The following is a 20,731-nucleotide window of genomic DNA, read 5'->3' as shown; positions in this document are numbered from 1 at the left end:
AGATCTGGAACGAAAGCTTACTTGCAAGCGACTGGTGGCAGGGCTTTGACATTTGTGGCTCGAACAGTCACAGCTCAAAAGATCCTCATGAAAGCACCACCCCACAGGTCTACACATCAGTTCTGTGTAAATTGCTTAAAATTGTCAAATAATTTGTTAAAAATGCCACTGTTTGGTCTCTGTAAGCCCAAACAAAAACTCTAAATTCAATTCAAACACAGAGCTGACAAATGATGAAAATATTCATTAAAAAGCCCTGTAACCATGTAAACTGTCTTTCCCTAAATGCAGTGTTTATTTCTTCACTTTCAGCACAATGACTACTTTTGCAATTCATGCAGTTTGAGGTCCATTAACATCTTTTCATGAGTTTTCTCATGAGCTCACAGTCATTTTCAGTCATACTGACAGCCCACTGTATAATAAGAAAGGGATGTGAATAAGAGACTCCCAGGGGTGTTGAGGGGATTGGTAAATCTAAAAAAATGCATTAACTCTTCAGGGTTAGGGTTAGAAGAGGGGGAGGGTACCTTGATGCCTCCCTTGGCCTTGCGAATGTTCCTCTTCTTGTTAGGATCAGCTTCTGCAGGCTGCTTGCCACTGTTGGAGTTATCAGAAGCTCTGCGAGCCAGAGCTGAAATTAATTGATTAATTTTTACATAACCTTCTTGAAGTCTTAAAATGAGTTCAGATCATAGCAAAAAAAATTATATTAAAAAAATAAATGCAAGTAAGTATGAGACTGTAAAAATGTTGCAGCTCAGGGTGTGAATCGTATCACGGGCATTGAGACTCTAAAACAGGTTGAAACTGTTAAATCAAGTTTAGCCATCTGCTGCATGAATAGGTAAGTTAGAACAACATCCAACTCACGCTGCTGGCTCACTGTGGTCCTCGCAGGGTTTTTCAATGAGGGCCGTTTGGGAGAGGACTCAGGGCGCGGGGCCACAGGCTGGACAGGCCTTGTCTGTTTAGCTGACAGTCTCTTCAGGCTGATGTGCCGCTTCTCAAACATCTCCTGCACATCCTCCAGATGCTTTAGTGCCTTCAGGACACTGGTCTGCAGGAAGAGAGCTCACTATCACTCCTTGTGCTAATTATTTTTTGATCAGAACATCTAGTGGTCAAGTGTTTTTTTTTTGGGCACCGTACCTTGATATCCTCAGAGAGGACAACCTCATATTGGTTGTGTAAGTTCCTCAGTTCAATCAGCTGGTTCTCCTCTGCTGACTCCAGAAAGCGTTTGATGTCTGTCAGTGCTGACTCTGCCCCTTCCTGTGACTGACACTTATCCACAGCCTGGGAGGCTAGCAGGTAGATGCCAGACTCACACCACTGGTTTACCTGTACACAACAGAAAGTTCAAACAGTTTCAGACTGGGGAAGTTTTTAATGTTCATGCGCTTTGGGTTCTTGAAAAGCGCTTTATAAATTCAATATATTATTATTATTATTATAATTTGGCAGACAGCTAGGTCGTGTAAGTGTCACTATGATCAATTGGGACCTTATTGAATATGGTTAGTAGTGTTTTAAGAATACAAGTGGAACTACATGTAGAATATTTGAGCGTGAAATACAAATTGGTGTGTATACAAGTAGAACACCGTTGAGTAAATCTGTACTCTTCTACCTCCATCATTTCACCTCATTATATCATATATTGAGTTATTCATCTTATTGACATGAATTGGATGATAATATTTCTGTATAATATAGTCCTCAGAAGTCATTCAGTTTTAGTTTGGCATTGTACTCATTTGCCCACTCTTACTCTGATTATGGATCATATTGTACATTTCAACAAAGACTGGGGATACATATTCAAAAGAGTTCATTACAACCAGGTTAAGGATGTTATTCTTTGCATTACTACTAATCATTTATATTAGTTATCATAGGAAGTGCTGACAAAAGTAATTGCGATTGGTAACATATCACAATAAAAATGTCAGACAGGTTAAAACAAACCTACAGTTATTCTAGATTATTTAAACCAGTTTATTATTTATTATTTATTATACTACAAACAGTTGTGCGAATAACTTTTCTTCAAAAATGTGGCTAACCAGGGAGGTGTAAAAAAATTACATTCAAGCTATTTACCTGACGAGTAGAGCAGTATTGAAAATATTCTAAGAAAATATCACAGATATTTGAAGGTTCAATGTTTCAACTAATAGAGATGGAGTAGAGAGTGTGTTGTGGTTGCAGTATCAGAGAATGCCACGATATGACAGCCAGTGTATGCACAATGTATGAAATAAAAACAAATGACTCCTTAGATGAAGAGGTGACAGAGAGCTATTGTATAGTTGATAATCTTTAGTAAAATAGTGGAGGTAAAAAGCCAACAGGATTAGAATCTACGCCTTGCAATTGTGTCTCTGTCAACCAGTCAAGTTGCAGGAAATATAGTCACAATCTACCCCTCTGTTCCTGGTTTACAATATTGAATAACGGTAAATAAAAACGTTTTTACAGAACATTAAAAGGTCACAGGGAAGTGCACCTTTGACTATTTGGGAAAAAAATAAATAATTAGTCACTTTGTCCTGAGACTGTTTTTGTGAAAATGTGTCACAATTAGCAGATTCATTTTTAAATAATGGCCAAAATGTTTGTTGTGAGTTCACAGTAATTTGGACCCTTGACCACCATATTAGAATAAGTTCCCCCTTGAGTCCAAGTAGATGTTTGTGTCATTTGTAATAAACCTTAAAGTTAATTAAAAGGGGGGTAGACAGAAAGCAGGGCAAGAATTTGAATAAGGTGAGTTATTCAGAGACTGATTCAAGGCTGATCCAAAGTCAGTCTTTGGACTTTTTATACTTTTTCATGTACACATTTAATGACAGTTGATCCAAGTGCAGGGAATGAACTTGTTTCTGGGTGTGACAGGTGTGTAGAAGTCGGACCGTGTCTTTACCTTCTTGATACCCATGTGTATCTCCAGGGATTTGGATAAGACATCTGTCTTTTTCTTGGCCTCGTTGCTAAAGTCATCGCAGATCCGCCGCAGCTCCACACATTTGGGTCGAATGGAGTCCACGGCGTAGTGGTTGCTCTGGATCAGCTGGTCACCGTGCAGTGCATGGAGCTGGGCCTTTTCTAAAGTAGGCTGGAAGAACAACAATTGACAATACATTATGGCAGTTTCAGTTGTACAAAAAAAAAATCTTCAGTGACCACAGTCTTTGCAAAATAAAATGAGTGATTCTTTTTTTTTGGTAATGGGAGTCTGCTTAAAAGCTGACATAAAGTCTTACTTTGTCAAATATACTAAATGATGATATACCTGTTTCTCCTATTATTCTGCTTCTAAATGATATGTCTTCTATAATGCTGACTTACTTACAAAAAATAATTATATTAGCTGGTTTGACTGCTGCGAAAAGGATGTTGGCTCTCTGTTGGCAACCACCACATACCCTTTCAATTTTGCAGTGGGCTAATATTTATCTTGAGGTAATTAATATGGAGCTCTCTGTTGCCAAAATGCATGGCTCAAATGGGAAAACCAGTTCTTCGTGGGCAGAGACATCAAGCAAGGTCCAATTATTACAAATAACTTCAAGTAAAGGTCTTCGACTATTTACCTACACACACCAAAAAGGTGTGTTTCATATAGATCTTATTACACAGAGCACCAATATTAGACTAAATACAGTAAGGTACAGTGTTGGCAGTGAAGTAGTAGACTCATTACAATCACTCCACTGTAGTAAGCATATGTAGAAAAATAAAAATGTATTCTCAATAAAACCTAAAATGGATAATCAATTGAGTGATAGAAATCATATGTATGCTTCATGCTGTTTTCACATTCTTAAACTCTCATGTTGAGTTTGAATATGATAAAAACAGAACTAATTTCAAATAGGGGTTCTTGTAAGGGCTGTGCTCGACATTTGGGACGTTGGTGTGGCAATGGATGGTTGTTTTTCTGAGATAAGAAGTTGGGAGTGGGTACCCTCCCCCTCTTCTAACCCTAACCCTGCAGAGTTAATGCATTCAAATCTTTTTTTTGATTTACCAACCCCTCAACAACCCTTTCTTATTATACAGTGGGCAGTCAGTATGACTGAAAATGACTGTGAGATCATGAGAAGCTCAGCATGAAAGGATGTTTTTGGACCTCAAACTGCATGAATTTCAAAAGTAGTCATGAAAGTGAAGGAATAAACCCTGCATTTAGGGAAAGACAGTTCACATGGTTACAGGGCTTTTTAATGAATATTTTCATCATATGTCAGCTCTGTGTTTGAATTGAAAATTAGAGTTCTATTTTGGGCTTACAGAGACCAAACAGTGGCATTTTTAAGAAATGACGCCCAAGAAAAGAAATTTAAAAAATAAAATAAGCTCGGGATAGGAAAAAAAATAAAGTCACACGAATGTATGCATAGTATAGTTTTCCCTTCTGTCATGTTTTCATTTTACAGAGATCTTGTAATGGTTTATCTTTTTTTTGTTTTTTATTTAAATGAATGATTTAATTCCAATTTTTTTTTAAAAATAATATTATTATTATATTTTTTTCCTTTCTGTTGGTCGCCATGGGAAGGGCGAGATGGAGAGGAGGGAGGGAAATGAATGAAAGGAGGGGGAGAATTTTTTTTTTTTGCGTATGCACATATGTATGTATATGTATGATATTTTAATTTATGGTTATGAATGTATGTGTATATGTGTATGTATATGCAGGTGTGGATATGTATGAATAAATTTGTGTTGGACCTCCCCATAATGAAAGCTACAAGAATGTCGGGGGGTGAAATATAAAAATAAAGTAACAAATTGATCAAAAAAAAAAAAATCTGCACTTAGAAATGTTAATAATTCATTTATTAATGAAGGGTATTCAAGTCTGAGCAAATCATTGATTAAAGATAGTGAACATTGTTATTCATGTTAATGGTAATGATACCTGACAATTGCAATTAGAGGTCGCCAAAATTAATGAGGAATCTTTGAGCAATTGTACTTCAACAAAAAATTCATAGAGACTATTTCCAAATCTGACCAGTGATGACATGTCGTGTGTATGCATGGGTGTGTGGGTGTTAGTCACTGACCTGGGCCTTCTCCTCCAATATTTTTAATTCCTTTAGCAGATGTTCAACTCTGGCCAGACAATCCCCAATAACTGACAGGCTGGTCAGACTGTCCGACAAACTGTCCAGAGACACTTTGACCTGGAGAGGAAAAGAGGGGACAGAGACAGATTGCGAGAGGAGGCAGATGGAATCATTATTCTAATATACATTATAATTATATTGATTATCTTGTACCCAGACTAAGCTTCACTTTAGACAATGTCACCATGTTTATCTGACATTATCCCATTAGCACAAGGCTTGTTGTTCATTTTAGTTGAGGCTTTCTTCTAAAAAAACTGTATTAAAGAAAGAACAAGATTCACTCATTTCACTGCTCCAGAAGAGTTAATGATTAAATTCAGTGTTAGAAATATAGAGGACACATATTCACTGAAACATACTGCAATAAGAACATGTGTCGGACACTGGATGTAGGCTACAACATACAAACAGACTCAGCCGGAAGGTGCATCATGAAGTCTGTTTTTCAAAGGGTGATTGAACAGCCGCAGGCTTTTGAAGCTGCCTGAAGAGGAGACACATACGAGATGCAAAGGTTGCAGAGAGACAGACAGATCTACACATATACCTCTCTGAAGTCCTGTTCAAAGTGGCGTAGCTGCAGGCAGTGCTCCAGTTTCACATGATGTTTACACCAGAACTGTTCAACGGCATTCTCCGTCTCATCCAGTTGGGCTAGGAGCCTGAATCACACAATAGGAACTTCATTACAAACACTGAGAGTTTCAATAGGTCTTTATGGTCATTCTATAGACTGAGAAACATTATATGCTCTGTTTAATAATTTTGACAAAAACAATTGTTAAAGTCTAGACTGGTTGTATCTTTATTTATCGCTCATTTGTCGGAATTGGGGACTGGTCCTGAACAGAGAATCATTCTGGGTGTGGCCTATTAAAGCTAATAAAAACGTTGTTGTGATGCACATGGAAAGGAACACATGATATTAGTGTGCCAAATCATCAGAAGACCCCCCTCCACGTAATGGACAGTAAAAGCCTAACATGTAACTCTGGATCACCGACTTGTTTGGAATATTTGGAATATTTTGGAATATATATTTATCTATAGTACTTACAATATTTATTCATCATGTCTACTTGCACATACGATATGCACAATGCACTTCCAATTTTATCCACTTATTTTATTAATTATTTTATTATATATATATATTTTGTAATAGAGGATGACCAAAGTAAGAATTACATTACATTTTTTACTGTACATAAGACGATAAATGACTCTTTACTCTTGACTAAATGTGTCAAGAGACTGATCAGATAGGACTTAGGACAAGACTTCGTTAATCCTATGGTGGGGAAATTCACTTGTTATAGCAGCAGAAAGAGTCAAAAAAGAATCAGGGAAGAGGTAGAAATATAACAAATATATATCATTAAATAGTGTTGTTGTAAAGTCTGACAGCTGTTGGGATGAAGGATCTGCAGTAGCGCTCCTTCTTACACTGAGGGTGCAGCAGTCTGTTGCTGAAGGAGGTGCTTAAGGCCCCTATAGTCTCATAGAGAGGGTGAAGGGGATTGTCTCCTCTCATCCACCTCCTCGAGAGTACAGGACTGAGCCACCTCTCCAGCTTGTTCAGTCTATTTTTGTCACTATCGGAGCTTCCACAGCCCCAACAGACCACTGCATAGAAGATGGCAGAAGCTACCAAAGTAGAAATTCTAACCCTATTGCTATTAAACATCCACATGTTCAGTTCTATTGTGAATCTGTGTTCGATTTGACATTTTTGGTTGAAATTCTAATTACAAATAACAAGAAAGGAAGAAAGAGAGAAAGAATGAAAGAAAAGCTTAGTCAACTGTCACCTTTCCACAGTGGTCTGGTTCTCCATCTCATCTGGGTTCAACTTGTGATTCTCTGACTTCGCTGCCTGCTCCTTGATACAACCCAGCAACGTGGAGCCCTGCTTCAAGGCTAACTTCAGTTCATCCTGGCAGACACACACAAGCATTGGAAATAACATTATATCATCTGTAAAACAGCAGACCAGTGTGTGGGTGTGTGTGTGTGTGTGTGTGTGTGTGTGTGTGTGTGTGTGTGTGTGTGAGAGAGAGTATGTGTGTGTATGTGACCCTAGTTACACTTATTCCTTTTGTTGGAAAATTCAACGTGTATCAGGTATGTTATCATCTGGATAACTGCATCCATTTACCAGCCCTCTGCATTTATGCCTACTATATGTAAATTAGGGAGGCAGAGCGAAAAGGGGAAGTGATGCAGGTGATGCTGAGACTTGTGCCTATGTACCGTGTAGAGTAATACATTAGACTCTTTGATGCTTTAAAATCCAAAAAGAAAGAACAAGAGGCAGACTCTGAGATGTCACTGTTTTTAACTGACCTGGTTAAGTGGCTGAAACTCTAAAATGTGAGTTCCCTTATATTTCATATTGTCTTATATTGTGTTCTGTGTTTGAAACATTGTTTTATTCTGGCCAGGTTTCCCTTGAAAAAGATTTTTAATCTCAGTGGTAAAAACACAGATTTAAAAGCGACAGGATGCCATTCACTCTGAACTGAACCATATCAAAACATGCTGGTAGAACACACACTCTTACTCAAGATTGAAGTAGATGGAAGTGGAAGGTTCAGTTTTATGCAATGTCCTCTGATGTGGCAACTGAGTGAACTAATTGTTGGCTGCCTGATCGTTGTCATGCAGGTTTCACTGGCCAATGCATCACAGTCTAGTGGAGCAAAGCTGCAGCATTGTACTATACATTCTCTACTTATTCTTAGAATGAGGAAGGGCTTGTCTATGGCTGTTTGACTGGCAGCCTGAAATAACAAGAGAAGCTTTTCTTTTGTTTTTCTCAATGTTGGTATTGATGAAATGCTAGCACTGAGGGACCTTGTGTTCATGTCCGCATCCACCAAAATAAATGTATTTTAAGGGATTTGTAACAACTCGTGAAGTTGCTTGCAGAGGTGAGGTAAGTTTGCACTAATAACATTTGACTCATTGTTCAAAACCAAACAATCTTGTCTGTGCTGACCGCAGAGAGAGTGGGAAGGAGTCAAAAATGCGAGGAAGTTATTGCACTCATTGGGAAGTTTGTGGTGGTTTGAGTAACTGTATGAAATGTGCTCACCTTGAGGTTGTCGTGTTTGTCGGTGTGTGCCGTGAGCAGGTCTTTGGTGCACTGGATGTCATTGGGCAGCTCCGTCTCTGCCAGGTCAGTCCCAAAGCTCTGTAACATCTGGGCTGTTGTTTTCACTGTCATGGCAAAGTTTTCTATGGCCTATAAGGGAAAAAGATCCATCTGTGACTAATACTGACCACTGTTAACCTTAAGTCTAAAGTTGAGCTGAACAATATTTAATGGTGCAAGTTGTGATGGAAATTCAAATTGAGATGGAAATTATTTTGTCTGTGCAATAAAGACTCAGTCTGTCGATCTGGAACAAAAGCTTTGGTTTTATTGATCTTGCAAGAGGGAGAAACAACATGCACAAAAAGATGAAACAACATGCACAAATTGAAAGATTAGTTGTCTGCATCACACAGAAGGTTTTCCATACAAGGCGTTGTTTGTTCTCTACTGCGGAAGTGAAACTTCTGTCTGGTACACCACAAAAGTGAAACAGACAGCAACTGTCTGGTACATCATGTTCTTTGTTATCGATGTTCAAATGCCTCAGTACAGACATACATGAAAAGGTTACAATTTTCCTTTACAATGTTTACTTACAGTTCGGTGGTGAATCCACTGACTGTGACAATACTCCAGGTTTCCTCCGAGCTCCCTGGTCAGCTGGCCTTTTTCCACATAGCCATGAAGGTCCGACAGAGAGTTCAGCATCACAATCTGCAAACGCATCCACTTCAATTTAGATCATGAGCTACATTACGTAACATAGATGACCAATTGTGCCCTAATGAGTTCAGTGTAAAAAAGAGACAAAAGAAATCTACATTTTCAGTGTCTCTTTAAAGGCCAAGTTGACTGATTTTAGGATATTTCAACATTTATCACTTATGAGTTCACCTACTAAAAACACTAAAATACAATAAATCTTGAGCAACTATTTAAATTCAATTAAATTCAATAATGTTATATTATCATATCCTGTTCATTGTGAAAACTCCAGGGAAGGTTTTGGGGTTAATATAAGGTTGAAGAAAATGTAAAATCTGCACTGGTTTCGTTGTCATTTAGTCAGTTCTTTTTCTTGCTTCTAACAGAAAAGACTGGGAGAGTGAAGATGTGAAAGGAAGTACAAAAACAGAAGGTGCACACTTCAATAGTTGAGAGGTGATGGTTGAAAATCGTGGAGGAAACTAAGGCCCTGTCTTCTCTTCTTCATTTGCGGATTTTATTAATCTTGGGGGAGATTCATTGAAAACACAGGATGTGTTTGATAAGCTGATTCCAAACATTTTAGGCTCACACGTTTAAAGTGAATTATATTACATCAACAGAATAATAAACTTTAGTGTTTCATATTGGCGAAACCAATTATTTTAATATTTTTTCTTTGTGATTGCAGCTGATGTTAGTATGGTTGGAAACTGTATGCTGATAAGTGGTACCTTCATTTTAAAGTCGTCCTTGTGCAGCTTGATCCCGATGTCTGCCATGGCCCTTTGGAAAAACCTGGACGGCCTCAGCACCAGCACCAGCTGCAGGTTTCCTGGAAATGCTCCCTACATAACACAACAGCATGTAAAGCCATCCAATCCATTCATTCTCTCATTTATTTGGTCATATTCCTTTAAGAGGCTATACCAACCAGAAGGTAAATGGTGGGACCACAAAATCGGAAACAGACATTGCAGCAGCTTACTATGAAAAATCTGACAGTGAATGTCAGTCACTTTTATTTACTGTGGTATCTAAAAATGACTGCAATGAATATAATGCAGCAGAATGTAGCTCTCTCTCTAACATTAGGTGTCGATGTCAGAAAAGTTCACCAAAACCAATATTTCTCGACAGTTTTTTGAGACCTTACTATCTTATATGTAAACAGTTTGTCCAGGGTCATGACTAGAGGTCATGAGTACCACAACAGTTCTAAGAGACTACAATATCTGTTTTAGTCAATTTAGTTTTGTTTTGCATTTGTGGGCTTTATACTTCTGTAAATTAGACTTCAGTGAATACCCATAGGGTACATGTTATCCCCGGCACATGTATGTACAAATATAACACAAATATTAACCACTTGCATAATAAAAATAATTATAGAAAGATTATTCTACCTAAATATGTGTGGTGTAAATGTGAATACAGTACAGACCGTAAAATACATTATGGACTCCTACAGAACATAACTGTCTTTTAAATTACAAGGTCTCAGTATAAAAGGCCTAATTCATACCTGCTTTTAACATCCAAGATGCAAAGGATTTGTATTTATAGCTCCAGCTACAATAAATAAAGTACCTACATTGGCACTCGGTTGGTAATTTTCTGGCTTCACAATAAATGTACAGTACATCCTTACTGTATAAGTAAGTATGTGAATACTAGGTGTCTTAGAGAACTTACAGCGATCCTTGACAGAGACGCCTTTACGGAGCTCCATTTGTCCTTCCGCCGGTCAATGATAATGATGAAGCCAATACTTGCAGCATCCAGACTGGAAACAAACAGGGGGTACAGAGGATGTAAGTGGGACAGCTACTTTCGACCCGTTTGCCCGTTCAATCACTTCCACTTTCACCGACAAACCGCATCTAGTCGCGTCTTTGCATTGACTCTGTATGTAATCTACCCTCGCGAAAAAATTACGTCGTGTTCGGTGTGAACCGGTGATGATACAGATAATGATCACAAAGTGTTTTGATCATGTTATATAGTTCAATATGGTTCCTTTAAAACTACAAGTATTCTTTTTATTGTTGGTTTGTTTTCATTGTTGCACTTTAAAAAATATGCTGGTTTATTAGTAGTTAATTTAGTAGTATTATTCTTCCTAGTTTTTATTTCTTATTGTTTGCATAATGGATTAATATGGATGCTGGCTCATTGTGTTTTCATTCAAAGTAATAGCTTAATTTATTTTCTGTCCAACTTGGGCTTGGCACAATTTAATTATATATTTATTTATTTTAGTTTTGAGAGAAATTTTATATTAAGTTATGTTTAATGTTTAAAAACCTTCTTTTTACAATTCAATATAAAAAAAAATTGACGAACACTGCATCAGTTTAATTTATTGACATATAGAGGATCTCTATTGTTGACCTTGTGTTATCATTTTCTATCAGTTCAAATTACTTGGGTGAATCAACTTATGATGTTTGATTTTAATTTGAGAGAGGTTTTTACGACTCTAGCCTGTTTTCCTCTTAAAATGCTATAGATTGTTGCATCTTTATGTATCACCTAAAAGGGTTAGGAATCTATCCATCGTACTTTGACAAAATAGGGGCCCCCAAACAGCATCTTGCATAGGGCCACCAAAAAGCCAGAAACAGCCCTGCTACTAATGCATCCTGTTCCATCTATTGTCCTGTTGGCTAACTGTTTAACATAAGCTATCATTCAACATATACTGATTCCATGATAACATTTTAGCAAAGCTAGTTAACTGGTGGTATGCTTACATGCTTTAGGGTTCTATAAAAACAGTTATATCCCCTACTTTGGACCCGTTTGCCCGTTCAATCACTTCCACTTTCACCGACAAACCGCATCTAGTCGCGTCTTTGCATTGACTCTGTATGTAATCTACCCTCGCGAAAAAATTACGTCGTGTCCGGTGTGAACCGGTGATGATACAGATAATGATCACAAAGTGTTTTGATCATGTTATATAGTTCAATATGGTTCCTTTAAAACTACAAGTATTCTTTTTATTGTTGGTTTGTTTTCATTGTTGCATTTTAAAAATATGCTGGTTTATTAGTAGTTTATTTAGTAGTATTATTCTTCCTAGTTTTTATTTCTTATTGTTTGCATAATGGATTAATATGGATGCTGGCTCATTGTGTTTTCATTCAAAGTAATAGCTTAATTTATTTTCTGTCCAACTTGGGCTTGGCACAATTTAATTATATATTTATTTATTTTAGTTTTGAGAGAAATTTTATATTAAGTTATGTTTAATGTTTAAAAACCTTTTTTTTTACAATTCAATGTAAAAAAAAATTGACGAACACTGCATCAGTTTAATTTATTGACATATAGAGGATCTCTATTGTTGACCTTGTGTTTTCATTTTCTATCAGTTCAAATTGCTTGGGTGAATCAACTTATGATGTTTGATTTTAATTTGAGAGAGGTTTTCACGACTCTAGCCTGTTTTCCTCTTAAAATGCTATAGATTGTTGCATCTTTATGTATCACCTAAAAGGGTTAGGAATCTATCCATCGTACTTTGACAAAATAGGGGCCCCCAAACAGCCAGAAACAGCCCTGCTACTAATGCATCCTGTTCCATCTATTGTCCTGTTGGCTAACTGTTTAACATAAGCTATCATTCAACATATACTGATTCCATGATAACATTTTAGCAAAGCTAGTTAACTGGTGGTATGCTTACATGCTTTAGGGTTCTATAAAAACAGTTATATCCAAAGAACATATGAATTCTATCAGTCTCTTTACTTTAGGTTAGTTGGCCAGCTCAAGGCATATAGTCTATCAACTGGTTTATGTTAAGTGCTAAGGCCCTAAAAGAAATTTGATTTTTTTATCCATCTATTCATTTTTTGCTGCTTATCTCAACTCGTAGTTGCAGCAGGTTAAAGTATCCTTCTCACCAGCGGTCCAGAAAACATCCAATGAAATGTGCCTAGGAAGCATCAGGATCAAATGCCTAATTCACCTACACTGGCTCCTTTTGTTGCAAAGGAGGAGCTGTTCTAATTTTAGCTCTCTAATTATGTCTGAGATTCTTAACTGATAAAAGTAAGCACAGTCCCCTCACAGAGGAAACTAATTTTGGCCTCTTGTATTTGAAATGCCATTCTTTCAGTCTGTACCAAAATCTCATGACCATAGGTGAGGTTTGGAATGGAGAACAAATAGTAAATCAAAACTTTTTGTCTTCCAGCTAAACACCCCCTTAATCTCATTTTCCAACACATAACTATGGCCTCAGACTTGGAGGTGTTGACTCTGTCACATCCCAGCCATTTCACACTCAGCTGCAAACTGTTACAGTTCATGCTGGAGGTCAACAGGACCACAATTTTGTCCCAAAACTGCACACCCCTTCTTCGTGCAGACGGTCTGTAAACGAGCTATTCACGGCCCGGGCGTCAAGTGACGTAAGTTGACTCCTGCTACAGGGGCAACCACACCCCCAACCTGAGCAGCACCTCCCCCCTCGCGGCCGGCCAGCGAAGCTCGCGCTGGCCAGCGTAGCTAGACTCGCGGCCAGTCGGGGTAGACTCGCGGCCAGCCGGTGAAGCTCTGTGTGTAATTATGGAGAACGTGTTTGCTGTGCCTCCCGGGTCTCTACGTCGTGTTTGTGCCTTTTCACGTGCGACTGTTGTCATGGCAGCGCAACGCCGTAGTTGCGCAGCAGACCCGGGGAGGAGCGGGGGGGAGCGGGGAGGAGCGAGGCGGGGCTTTGCGGTACACAAAAGGAGGGGGGCGAGATGTGAGCAGGAAAGTGCTGGAATCGACCATAGTCTCACAGGGCTGTTTATACAGAAAGAGGAGGGTGCTGTGTGGCTTGATCCTTGAGGTGTTTTGATATGGAATGGCAAAGACATGTAGTGCACACACCTGAAAACCAATGTAACTTGTGTAAAAGGGGGCATAATATGGGCCCTTTAAGGTTGCATAAGGACTGGATGGCTTATAGTAATGGTCTCAGTACCCAACGCTCCCACATTGCCCAGACGTGGACCCCCAAGGGACACAGTCATAAGCCTTCCTCAAGTCCAAGTCCTAAAACACTTTGTGTGTGAAAAGCTCCTCAGTGGCAAGGTGTATGGATGAGATTCGCCCTGACAAACTGAAGGCTCTGGACTTTGTTGGGCTGTGTTATGTTACTGGAGGTGTCATGGGAGATTGCTCATCTAGTCTACATGTGTTTTGTGTTTACATATGAAGTATTTCTAAATGACTGTGTTTGATCAATGTACCACACAGAATAAGAAGTTAGTGTTTTCTAGAAAAACTACACAAAGTAGGATAAAAGAGGACTTACTAGGCGCCCCATAGATCTCTTTTTTTCCCAGTGCACTGTAGCAGAATAATGGGCCATGGCAATGAGTACAATAAAACTTTTTTATATGGCTTGAAATAACCCAATCAGTGTAAATGGAACAGAAATCACCACATCCTGAGCCAGCCGCCATGTTCACCCGAAGAGTAAAATACATCCAAACCTGTATAATGGTAATCCTCTTGACAAATAGGTGACTTGAAGAGCAATAATCTGTTGATGTGTGGATAGCCACAGTGAAAATGTTTATGTATGTGTGTGTGTGCGTGTGCGTGTGTGTGTGTGTGCACCTGGGGATGCTGGTCAGGTAGGTAACTACATTGTGGAAGTCTTCTTCTGGCACTTCACTGAAGCCTGAGAATTCTGGGAAGGTAATGATGGGGGCACCATCTTTCCCTCGCCCTCCTGTAAAACAAAACCACCACACACTTCTTACTCAAGTCTTCCTCTGTTTGTCAGTATCACATATACTGTTTTTTCTCTATCAGCAATTTCCAGCTCTTCACTGAAGGTTTATAATATTATACTATGTGTTTATACTACATGTCTCATCATGCATCATTTTAAACACATTTCCACAAATTTAGCTTGCATATAGTCTATGGTATTTTTGAAACATAAGGATCTGTGCTAATTTGAAATAAATCAGCTGGGTTGAAAATAAAACGTGCTGCACAGCATGAGTAGTGGGACAGTGTTTCCAGGAATTGTCAGGAGTGTATCCCAGAAACATAACAAATCACTCAGCATTTATCTCTCAAGAAGCCACAAGAGCCAGCTAGATGAAGCAACTTAAGACACAGAAGTTAAATAACTCAGGTACATCCTGAAAAAAATATTAGACACCAATATCGCTAACATTTAAATATTTCCCCACAAAATGTCACAAGATGGCAACCTTGAGCTAAAAATTATCTGACACCTAAAATAGTATGACTTTCTATATGTGAAGAAAGAAATACTGTGCTGTGTATAAAGAAGACAAGAAGTGCATCTAACTTTGACATATTACTTAAATGTAGTCCTTTTTAGTCAGGCAAAGACATACATTTTACACATCCCATGTTCTCTTCTGTCATCTTTTACTTGCACGCACACACGCATGCACACACGCACACACATACACACACATCACATTAACTTGCTTAAAACTGAAGTGTGTTGCTGCAGTGCGTCGTGTGGTCTCACATGTCATGTTGCCGTGGGAGCAGCTTCGTAGGAGAGTGTTCTACAGTGTGTCATACTGACCCTCACACACTAAGGTGACTTGAATACAGTGACTTCCCTGTTCATCCTTCCTTGGTTAAAATTTGATTAGCATCTTTTATATGTATGACAACGTTGGGCATATATACCGCGGTTTCACGGTATCCCGCACCTCTAAAATGTGCTATTGTAAAATCTCTGGGTAAAAAAACCAAACAATAAATTGCAAATTTTTGCCATTTACCAAAATTAATTTAATTTCTAAATAACTATAGAACATTTGGAGCATTAGTAAATGTTGTATGTTAACTTATAGAACATAATTGAATGACCTGGGGGATTCCACTGCACTTTTTGGTTTCTTAGTGAGGATATCTGTAAACACTTGCGGAGTTAGCACATTAGCCAAACAAACGGCACACACGTTAGTCGTTTAGGAACCGTGGCTTTTTGATTCCGTGGTTTACCCTGAAACCGGAAACCGGCCCATGCCTAGTAACAACAATAATGATGTAACAGTTGCTGTGTATGGCTAGTCATTACTTCATTACTTATACTCTTATAGTATTAAGCAAAGATAATAGACATTTATCTATTCTTGCTTAACCTTTGCAGAGTTGCAGGTAGCAATGCGGTAGGTGGCAGTGCCTTCCACTAAACAACCACGATGCTCTTAACCTTAAAACCCATTCTTGAGGTGGAATATCTGCTGATGATTTAGTTAATACTTTCAACCCCTTGGTTTAACTCTTGACAAATATTTAAAGATGCTCTAATTAATAATTTTACACGAACAATGTGTCAAATGACTATGTTACGGTGGCCGAGAAGGATCAACACCAATGCAAAAGCCACAACACAAATGCAAAAGCCTATGATTGGTCCAGGTTGCGGGGGACTTTGATTGCTGACGGACGGCCTGAAAGTTTGAAGAAGATAGAAGACTGTGGACTTTGACAATTAGGGTAAATGAAGCGTTATTGCTAGATAACTGTTGTCAATTATTAGTTTACCTTTATTATTGTGAACACAGAAAATGTGGTTTTTCATGTGTTGTTATAGTAATTATGGTTACTGTCACAATTAACATTTAGTATTCATATAGAAATATGCAGATATCGTTTATGGTCCTTAAGTGAATTAAAAGCATAAGAGATAATAAAAGAGATAATAAAAGTTTACTTTATTGTCTTGCATATTGATCCACCATCTTTTCATTTGTGTTCATCTGGTCTATTTATGCATCTATAAATCTCTGTCATCTAAACTTTTTTTTAAACTTCTAGAGAACATGATGACATCTGGAGAGTGTAACTGTCTACATATAGACATGTTCTTCCAGACATGCAGACAGTCCCTCTGGAGCAGAGAGCTGGGCAGCAAACCTTCCCTGGATACCATTTAAGGACCAGGTCCCTCTCATCAGCTTCTGCGTTCTGGTTTTGGGCCTCATCCCCCCCTCCAGGATATCACCTGGTGCCACAGAAGTGTTGTGGAGGATGCAGAAGGCACCAATCACCTTAGGGGTGAACAGAGGCCGGATCTCCAGGGCCCAGAAGAAGATGTTGCACCAGTAGGTTTTCAGGATATCAAAGGTGTGCTTAATGATGTTTCTGGTTTTTGAATGGTGCCATAGTAATAATCTGCTTTGTCTCGTGTGTCTGTGTTTATTGACACAGAGGGTGTTCTGACTAAAGGCTGGAGGTTTGGTGTCATGATGGCAACCTGAAGCTGCAGACACAGATATCCTCGCTTTCCAAACAGAAAATACCAGCTGGTGGATGCAGCACCTGTTGGTACATGGGGGATCTGCATAGGACCAGTGCATCATGTACTGATCCTGGATTGTCACTGTAAACATCTAGAAATGTGCTCTTGACATCACAGACACAGTATAGAAGCACTGAGGGGAAGACTTTTCTGTTGATGTATCGTCTCTTCTGTGAATATTTAGGAGGAAGAATCCTGATGTGGCACCAGCAACACGGCAGAACGCTTCATGGCCAGCAAGGCGAGCAGCTGGCCTCCACCTCCTCCATCTCATCTGGTCTGAGGAAATGAGTCACTCTGTGCAGGATGTTCGTCATTTTCTCCAGAAGAGCATGTTGATGCTGTACCTGGAAGCCTGAAGGTTTCACTTCAGCTCCAGTAAAAACAACATGGCAAAGGACAAATGATCTTTCAGCTGTGCAAACCTTCGTACGTGACTTTGGTCCTGTTAGGGGGAGAAAGCTTTTAGTGTTATTTATTCTATGTTGTTATTATATTTATTGCTTAGTTGTGTCTTTAGTATTTCATACATATTCTATTGAATTTATTCAACTATTTAATACTTATAACTATATGAATGAAGGCCTGTAAATCCGCTTTCACATTGGCCAAAAAACCTGTTTAAACTCGCTAACACTCGGCATTTTCTGCAGTTTGAAAAAATTCAATTGGCATTCAGTCCCGGGTCAAATGACTCTGCAATAGACCCGGGTAATTATCAGCTTCACCTCAGCTCAGCATTGATATGAATGTCACACCCGGGTGATCGCGCTAATTTGTGCGATGACGGAGGCAATGAAGGCTTGTCTCCTCCGTCGGTAACTTCTGCGACTCTTTGCCATCTCAGCCACAAATTCCATCTGTCTTCGTCAGCCCTCGAACATCGTTCAGTCTGCGGTTCTAAAGGTTCCCAGGGAACTTTAGCCTGATGTTTATGCTGTTTTAAATATTGTTAATTGTTGATTAATGAGACACATATTGCACTTCTGTCCATCTTGGGACAAGGATCCATCACTTGTGGCTCCCCCTGAGGATTTTTTTTGATGAAGGATTATTTTTGTAGTTTTTCCTCATTCAAGTCACACCTTGTACAGATTGTTAAACCCTATTAGGTAATTTGTGATTAGTGAAATTACATTACTCTCCAAAATAGGGAGGAGTGGGGTGTGTGGTAACATTCAATATAAACGAGGTGCCATGTGCTACACCTTGGAAGTGGATAGTGTGTGGTATAAGGGCAACTACACCAATTACACACATGAAGGTCACTCCCCTAATGTTAAAATGACTATGCAGCCTGTGGACACAGTTGAATAATGTCCTCTGTGTCTCTGGAGGAGCTTTGTCAAGTGTGAGAAATTAACCCAGATGACGTCCTCAGGGTTATCCGGCCTTGGGTGCTGTTGGTTGCATTGTGGGAAGGAAGGAGCCAGTGTTTCATGAGCAACACTCACATGAGAAAACTAAGCCACTGTTGCATGGATTTTAACCATTGACTGGCGTCACTGGATGTCTCATTAAAATTGCATTGAAGGCTGCTACAGTGTGGGTACCTCTATTTTTCAAAAGTCTGTTTTTAACCCTTTCTCTTTTGAATATTTAAAACTAGGTTTAATGTATCGCACAAACGAAAGCTCTTAACGTATCACCTTTACATTTTTGGAAATTTGGGGATTCCATTTATCTCTTTTCCAACATCTTGTTTTGCAATAATAACTTTCTATCATATTAGAAGTTTTATTATTAATGTTTCCCAGCGTTCAAAGTAAAGAAAAAACACAGGGTCACAACTTGTAGGTTGGAAAGCCCATGTAGCACGGTGGGACAGTGGGGTCCTGTTACATACCTGAGAGCAAGGCAAACTGGCGATGGAGCTGCTCTATGATGTCCATGGCCAGCAGGGGCCTGATCTCCTGCTGCATGATCTCATCTGTGAGGCGAAACACACTGGTCAGATGCATCCTGATACAGAATGAAACATCTGTGACTTCTTTTCGTACTACGAGAAATGAAACAGCATGATCACATATAAACCCATCCAGTAAATTCGGTGTAAATGAATTAATAAGAATAGAAATCATGACAGAAATGGAGAAGGGAACTGAACATACTGCACTCGTGACAACATTTCTTCTCATTTCATCTGTTCATGTGTCCTCATAACTGGAACCAGCTCCAATCTAGTATCTGATGTTATTTCAGATTGGGTAAATAAAATTAAAAAAAGGAAAAGAGCCAAACTGTGAAAAAGCTGTTTCAGAGTGTGATCAACACACCTCTCTTAATCACAGGCCATTTCTCAGATTTTCAGTGATTCAAACGGGTTCTGCCATTTTTCCAGTTGGAGAACAACTGAGCTTTGCATGTACCTGTAGCAACAAGAACATATGCCAGTGCATGAACCAGAAAAAAGTGGTGACTAGTGCAGATGATAAGCTCACCTTAAGAAATAACTAACTTTTATCAAAATTGACATGAAGTATCTGTTCAGCAACTATGACATAAAAGGTCACCTCACTGTTTATTATAGAGGTTATTGCCAGTTTTTGCTCATTTGTGTGCATGAGTGGGCATTTCTGGTCTGCAGATACCCATCTTGATTTCTATGTTGGAACTTTGAGGAAGTAGAGACTCTGCAACTTGCTCACCATGATGTGTGACATAAAACAGTCTGAAGCTCTGTCTTTAGAACAGCTTAAGAATCATCACCTCTACTTGAACACCCATGTTATACTGATGAAGTTCATTTTCTGTTTCTCTATATTCATACATTTTACAATTCTACTTTTGAACAGTAACATCCAGTGTAAACATTTTCCTTTCTCTTTTTCTTGGTTAATTTTCAAAAATTAAATGATCTAATCAAAGAGCTGTTTTATTGCTGTTCTTTCGTCATATCCTGTCATCACATTAAGCCTTTTCTGTAACTATTCATTTCTGACTGGCATTCATATACAATAAGATATTTATATATAGAAGAGACCAGAACAAAGCATTCTCAGACATGTCTTTAAGAGTACGCATGTGTCCATGAATTAGACCGTGCCCCATTCTGGTTTCATGATTATGGTGGTTCCCTCTGCAGCCTGAGGCTATAAACGCAGTGTATGTGAACAGACCTTTCTCTGTCACTGAGAATAAAGACATGCATTAATACTGACTCTACTTTATTGCTCCGAAACATGCTTGGGTAGGTTGTGTGTTGGTGAGGCCAGGGGCAGACAGAAGGAGAAGGAGAGCACAATGGCTGGTAGTGAGCCTGGACTGTATCAATGCACCTCTGTTCTTAGTATCTGAGTCTGCTGACCTACCAAGGGTATTTAAGAAAAAAAGATCCTATTACAAACTGTTCCACTCAGAAAGTATTGGGGTTCTGCTGATTCATTCACAGAAGATCACACACACACACACACACACACACACACACACACACACACACACACACACACACACACACACACACACACACACACA

The 20,731-nt window shown here is 38.9% G+C and overlaps 1 protein-coding gene and 2 long non-coding RNA genes across 19 annotated transcripts in view; 2 read left to right on the top strand and 1 right to left on the bottom strand.

The window, feature by feature from the left end:
* mcf2l2 (MCF.2 cell line derived transforming sequence-like 2) overlaps positions 1-20,731 on the bottom strand; it is a 156,983-nt gene that overhangs the window by 105,305 nt on the left and 30,947 nt on the right. For 12 of the 14 annotated variants that reach the window (XM_035647897.2, XM_035647895.2, XM_035647904.2 and 9 more), the window contains exons 1-13: positions 19,104-19,395; positions 14,572-14,686; positions 10,645-10,735; positions 9,684-9,797; positions 8,842-8,958; positions 8,242-8,391; positions 6,956-7,080; positions 5,692-5,806; positions 5,079-5,198; positions 2,930-3,121; positions 1,153-1,344; positions 874-1,060; positions 531-634 (exon numbers count right to left, since the gene is read on the bottom strand). In XM_035647897.2, coding sequence (XP_035503790.2) covers positions 531-634; positions 874-1,060; positions 1,153-1,344; positions 2,930-3,121; positions 5,079-5,198; positions 5,692-5,806; positions 6,956-7,080; positions 8,242-8,391; positions 8,842-8,958; positions 9,684-9,797; positions 10,645-10,735; positions 14,572-14,686; positions 19,104-19,395 — 1,914 coding nt within the window. Of the gene's footprint in view, positions 1-530; positions 635-873; positions 1,061-1,152; positions 1,345-2,929; positions 3,122-5,078; positions 5,199-5,691; positions 5,807-6,955; positions 7,081-8,241; positions 8,392-8,841; positions 8,959-9,683; positions 9,798-10,644; positions 10,736-14,571; positions 14,687-19,103; positions 19,396-20,731 lie in introns of those variants that run through there. The other 2 variants (XM_047336872.1, XM_035647906.2) reach the window with 1 other exon arrangement.
* On the top strand, positions 6,359-20,124 carry LOC118318354. 4 transcript variants are annotated; one of them, XR_004795684.2, is made up of 3 exons: positions 6,359-7,517; positions 16,375-17,060; positions 17,167-20,124. It is a non-coding gene; the product is annotated as an uncharacterized LOC118318354 (long non-coding RNA). The 4 variants fall into 4 exon arrangements; XR_004795686.2 differs by lacking the exon at positions 6,359-7,517 and having other exon boundaries at positions 13,765-16,452; positions 16,774-17,060; XR_004795685.2 differs by lacking the exon at positions 6,359-7,517 and having other exon boundaries at positions 13,765-17,060; positions 17,167-17,340; positions 17,442-20,124.
* On the top strand, positions 7,524-11,738 carry LOC124850939. The gene is made up of 2 exons (XR_007032041.1): positions 7,524-8,082; positions 8,281-11,738. It is a non-coding gene; the product is annotated as an uncharacterized LOC124850939 (long non-coding RNA).

This window comes from Scophthalmus maximus, chromosome 13, assembly GCF_022379125.1.
Source record: "Scophthalmus maximus strain ysfricsl-2021 chromosome 13, ASM2237912v1, whole genome shotgun sequence".
Taxonomy (NCBI): Eukaryota; Metazoa; Chordata; class Actinopteri; order Pleuronectiformes; family Scophthalmidae; genus Scophthalmus; species Scophthalmus maximus.
Note: the sequence above shows the minus strand (reverse complement) of the source record. Positions and strands in the feature narration are given on the sequence as shown.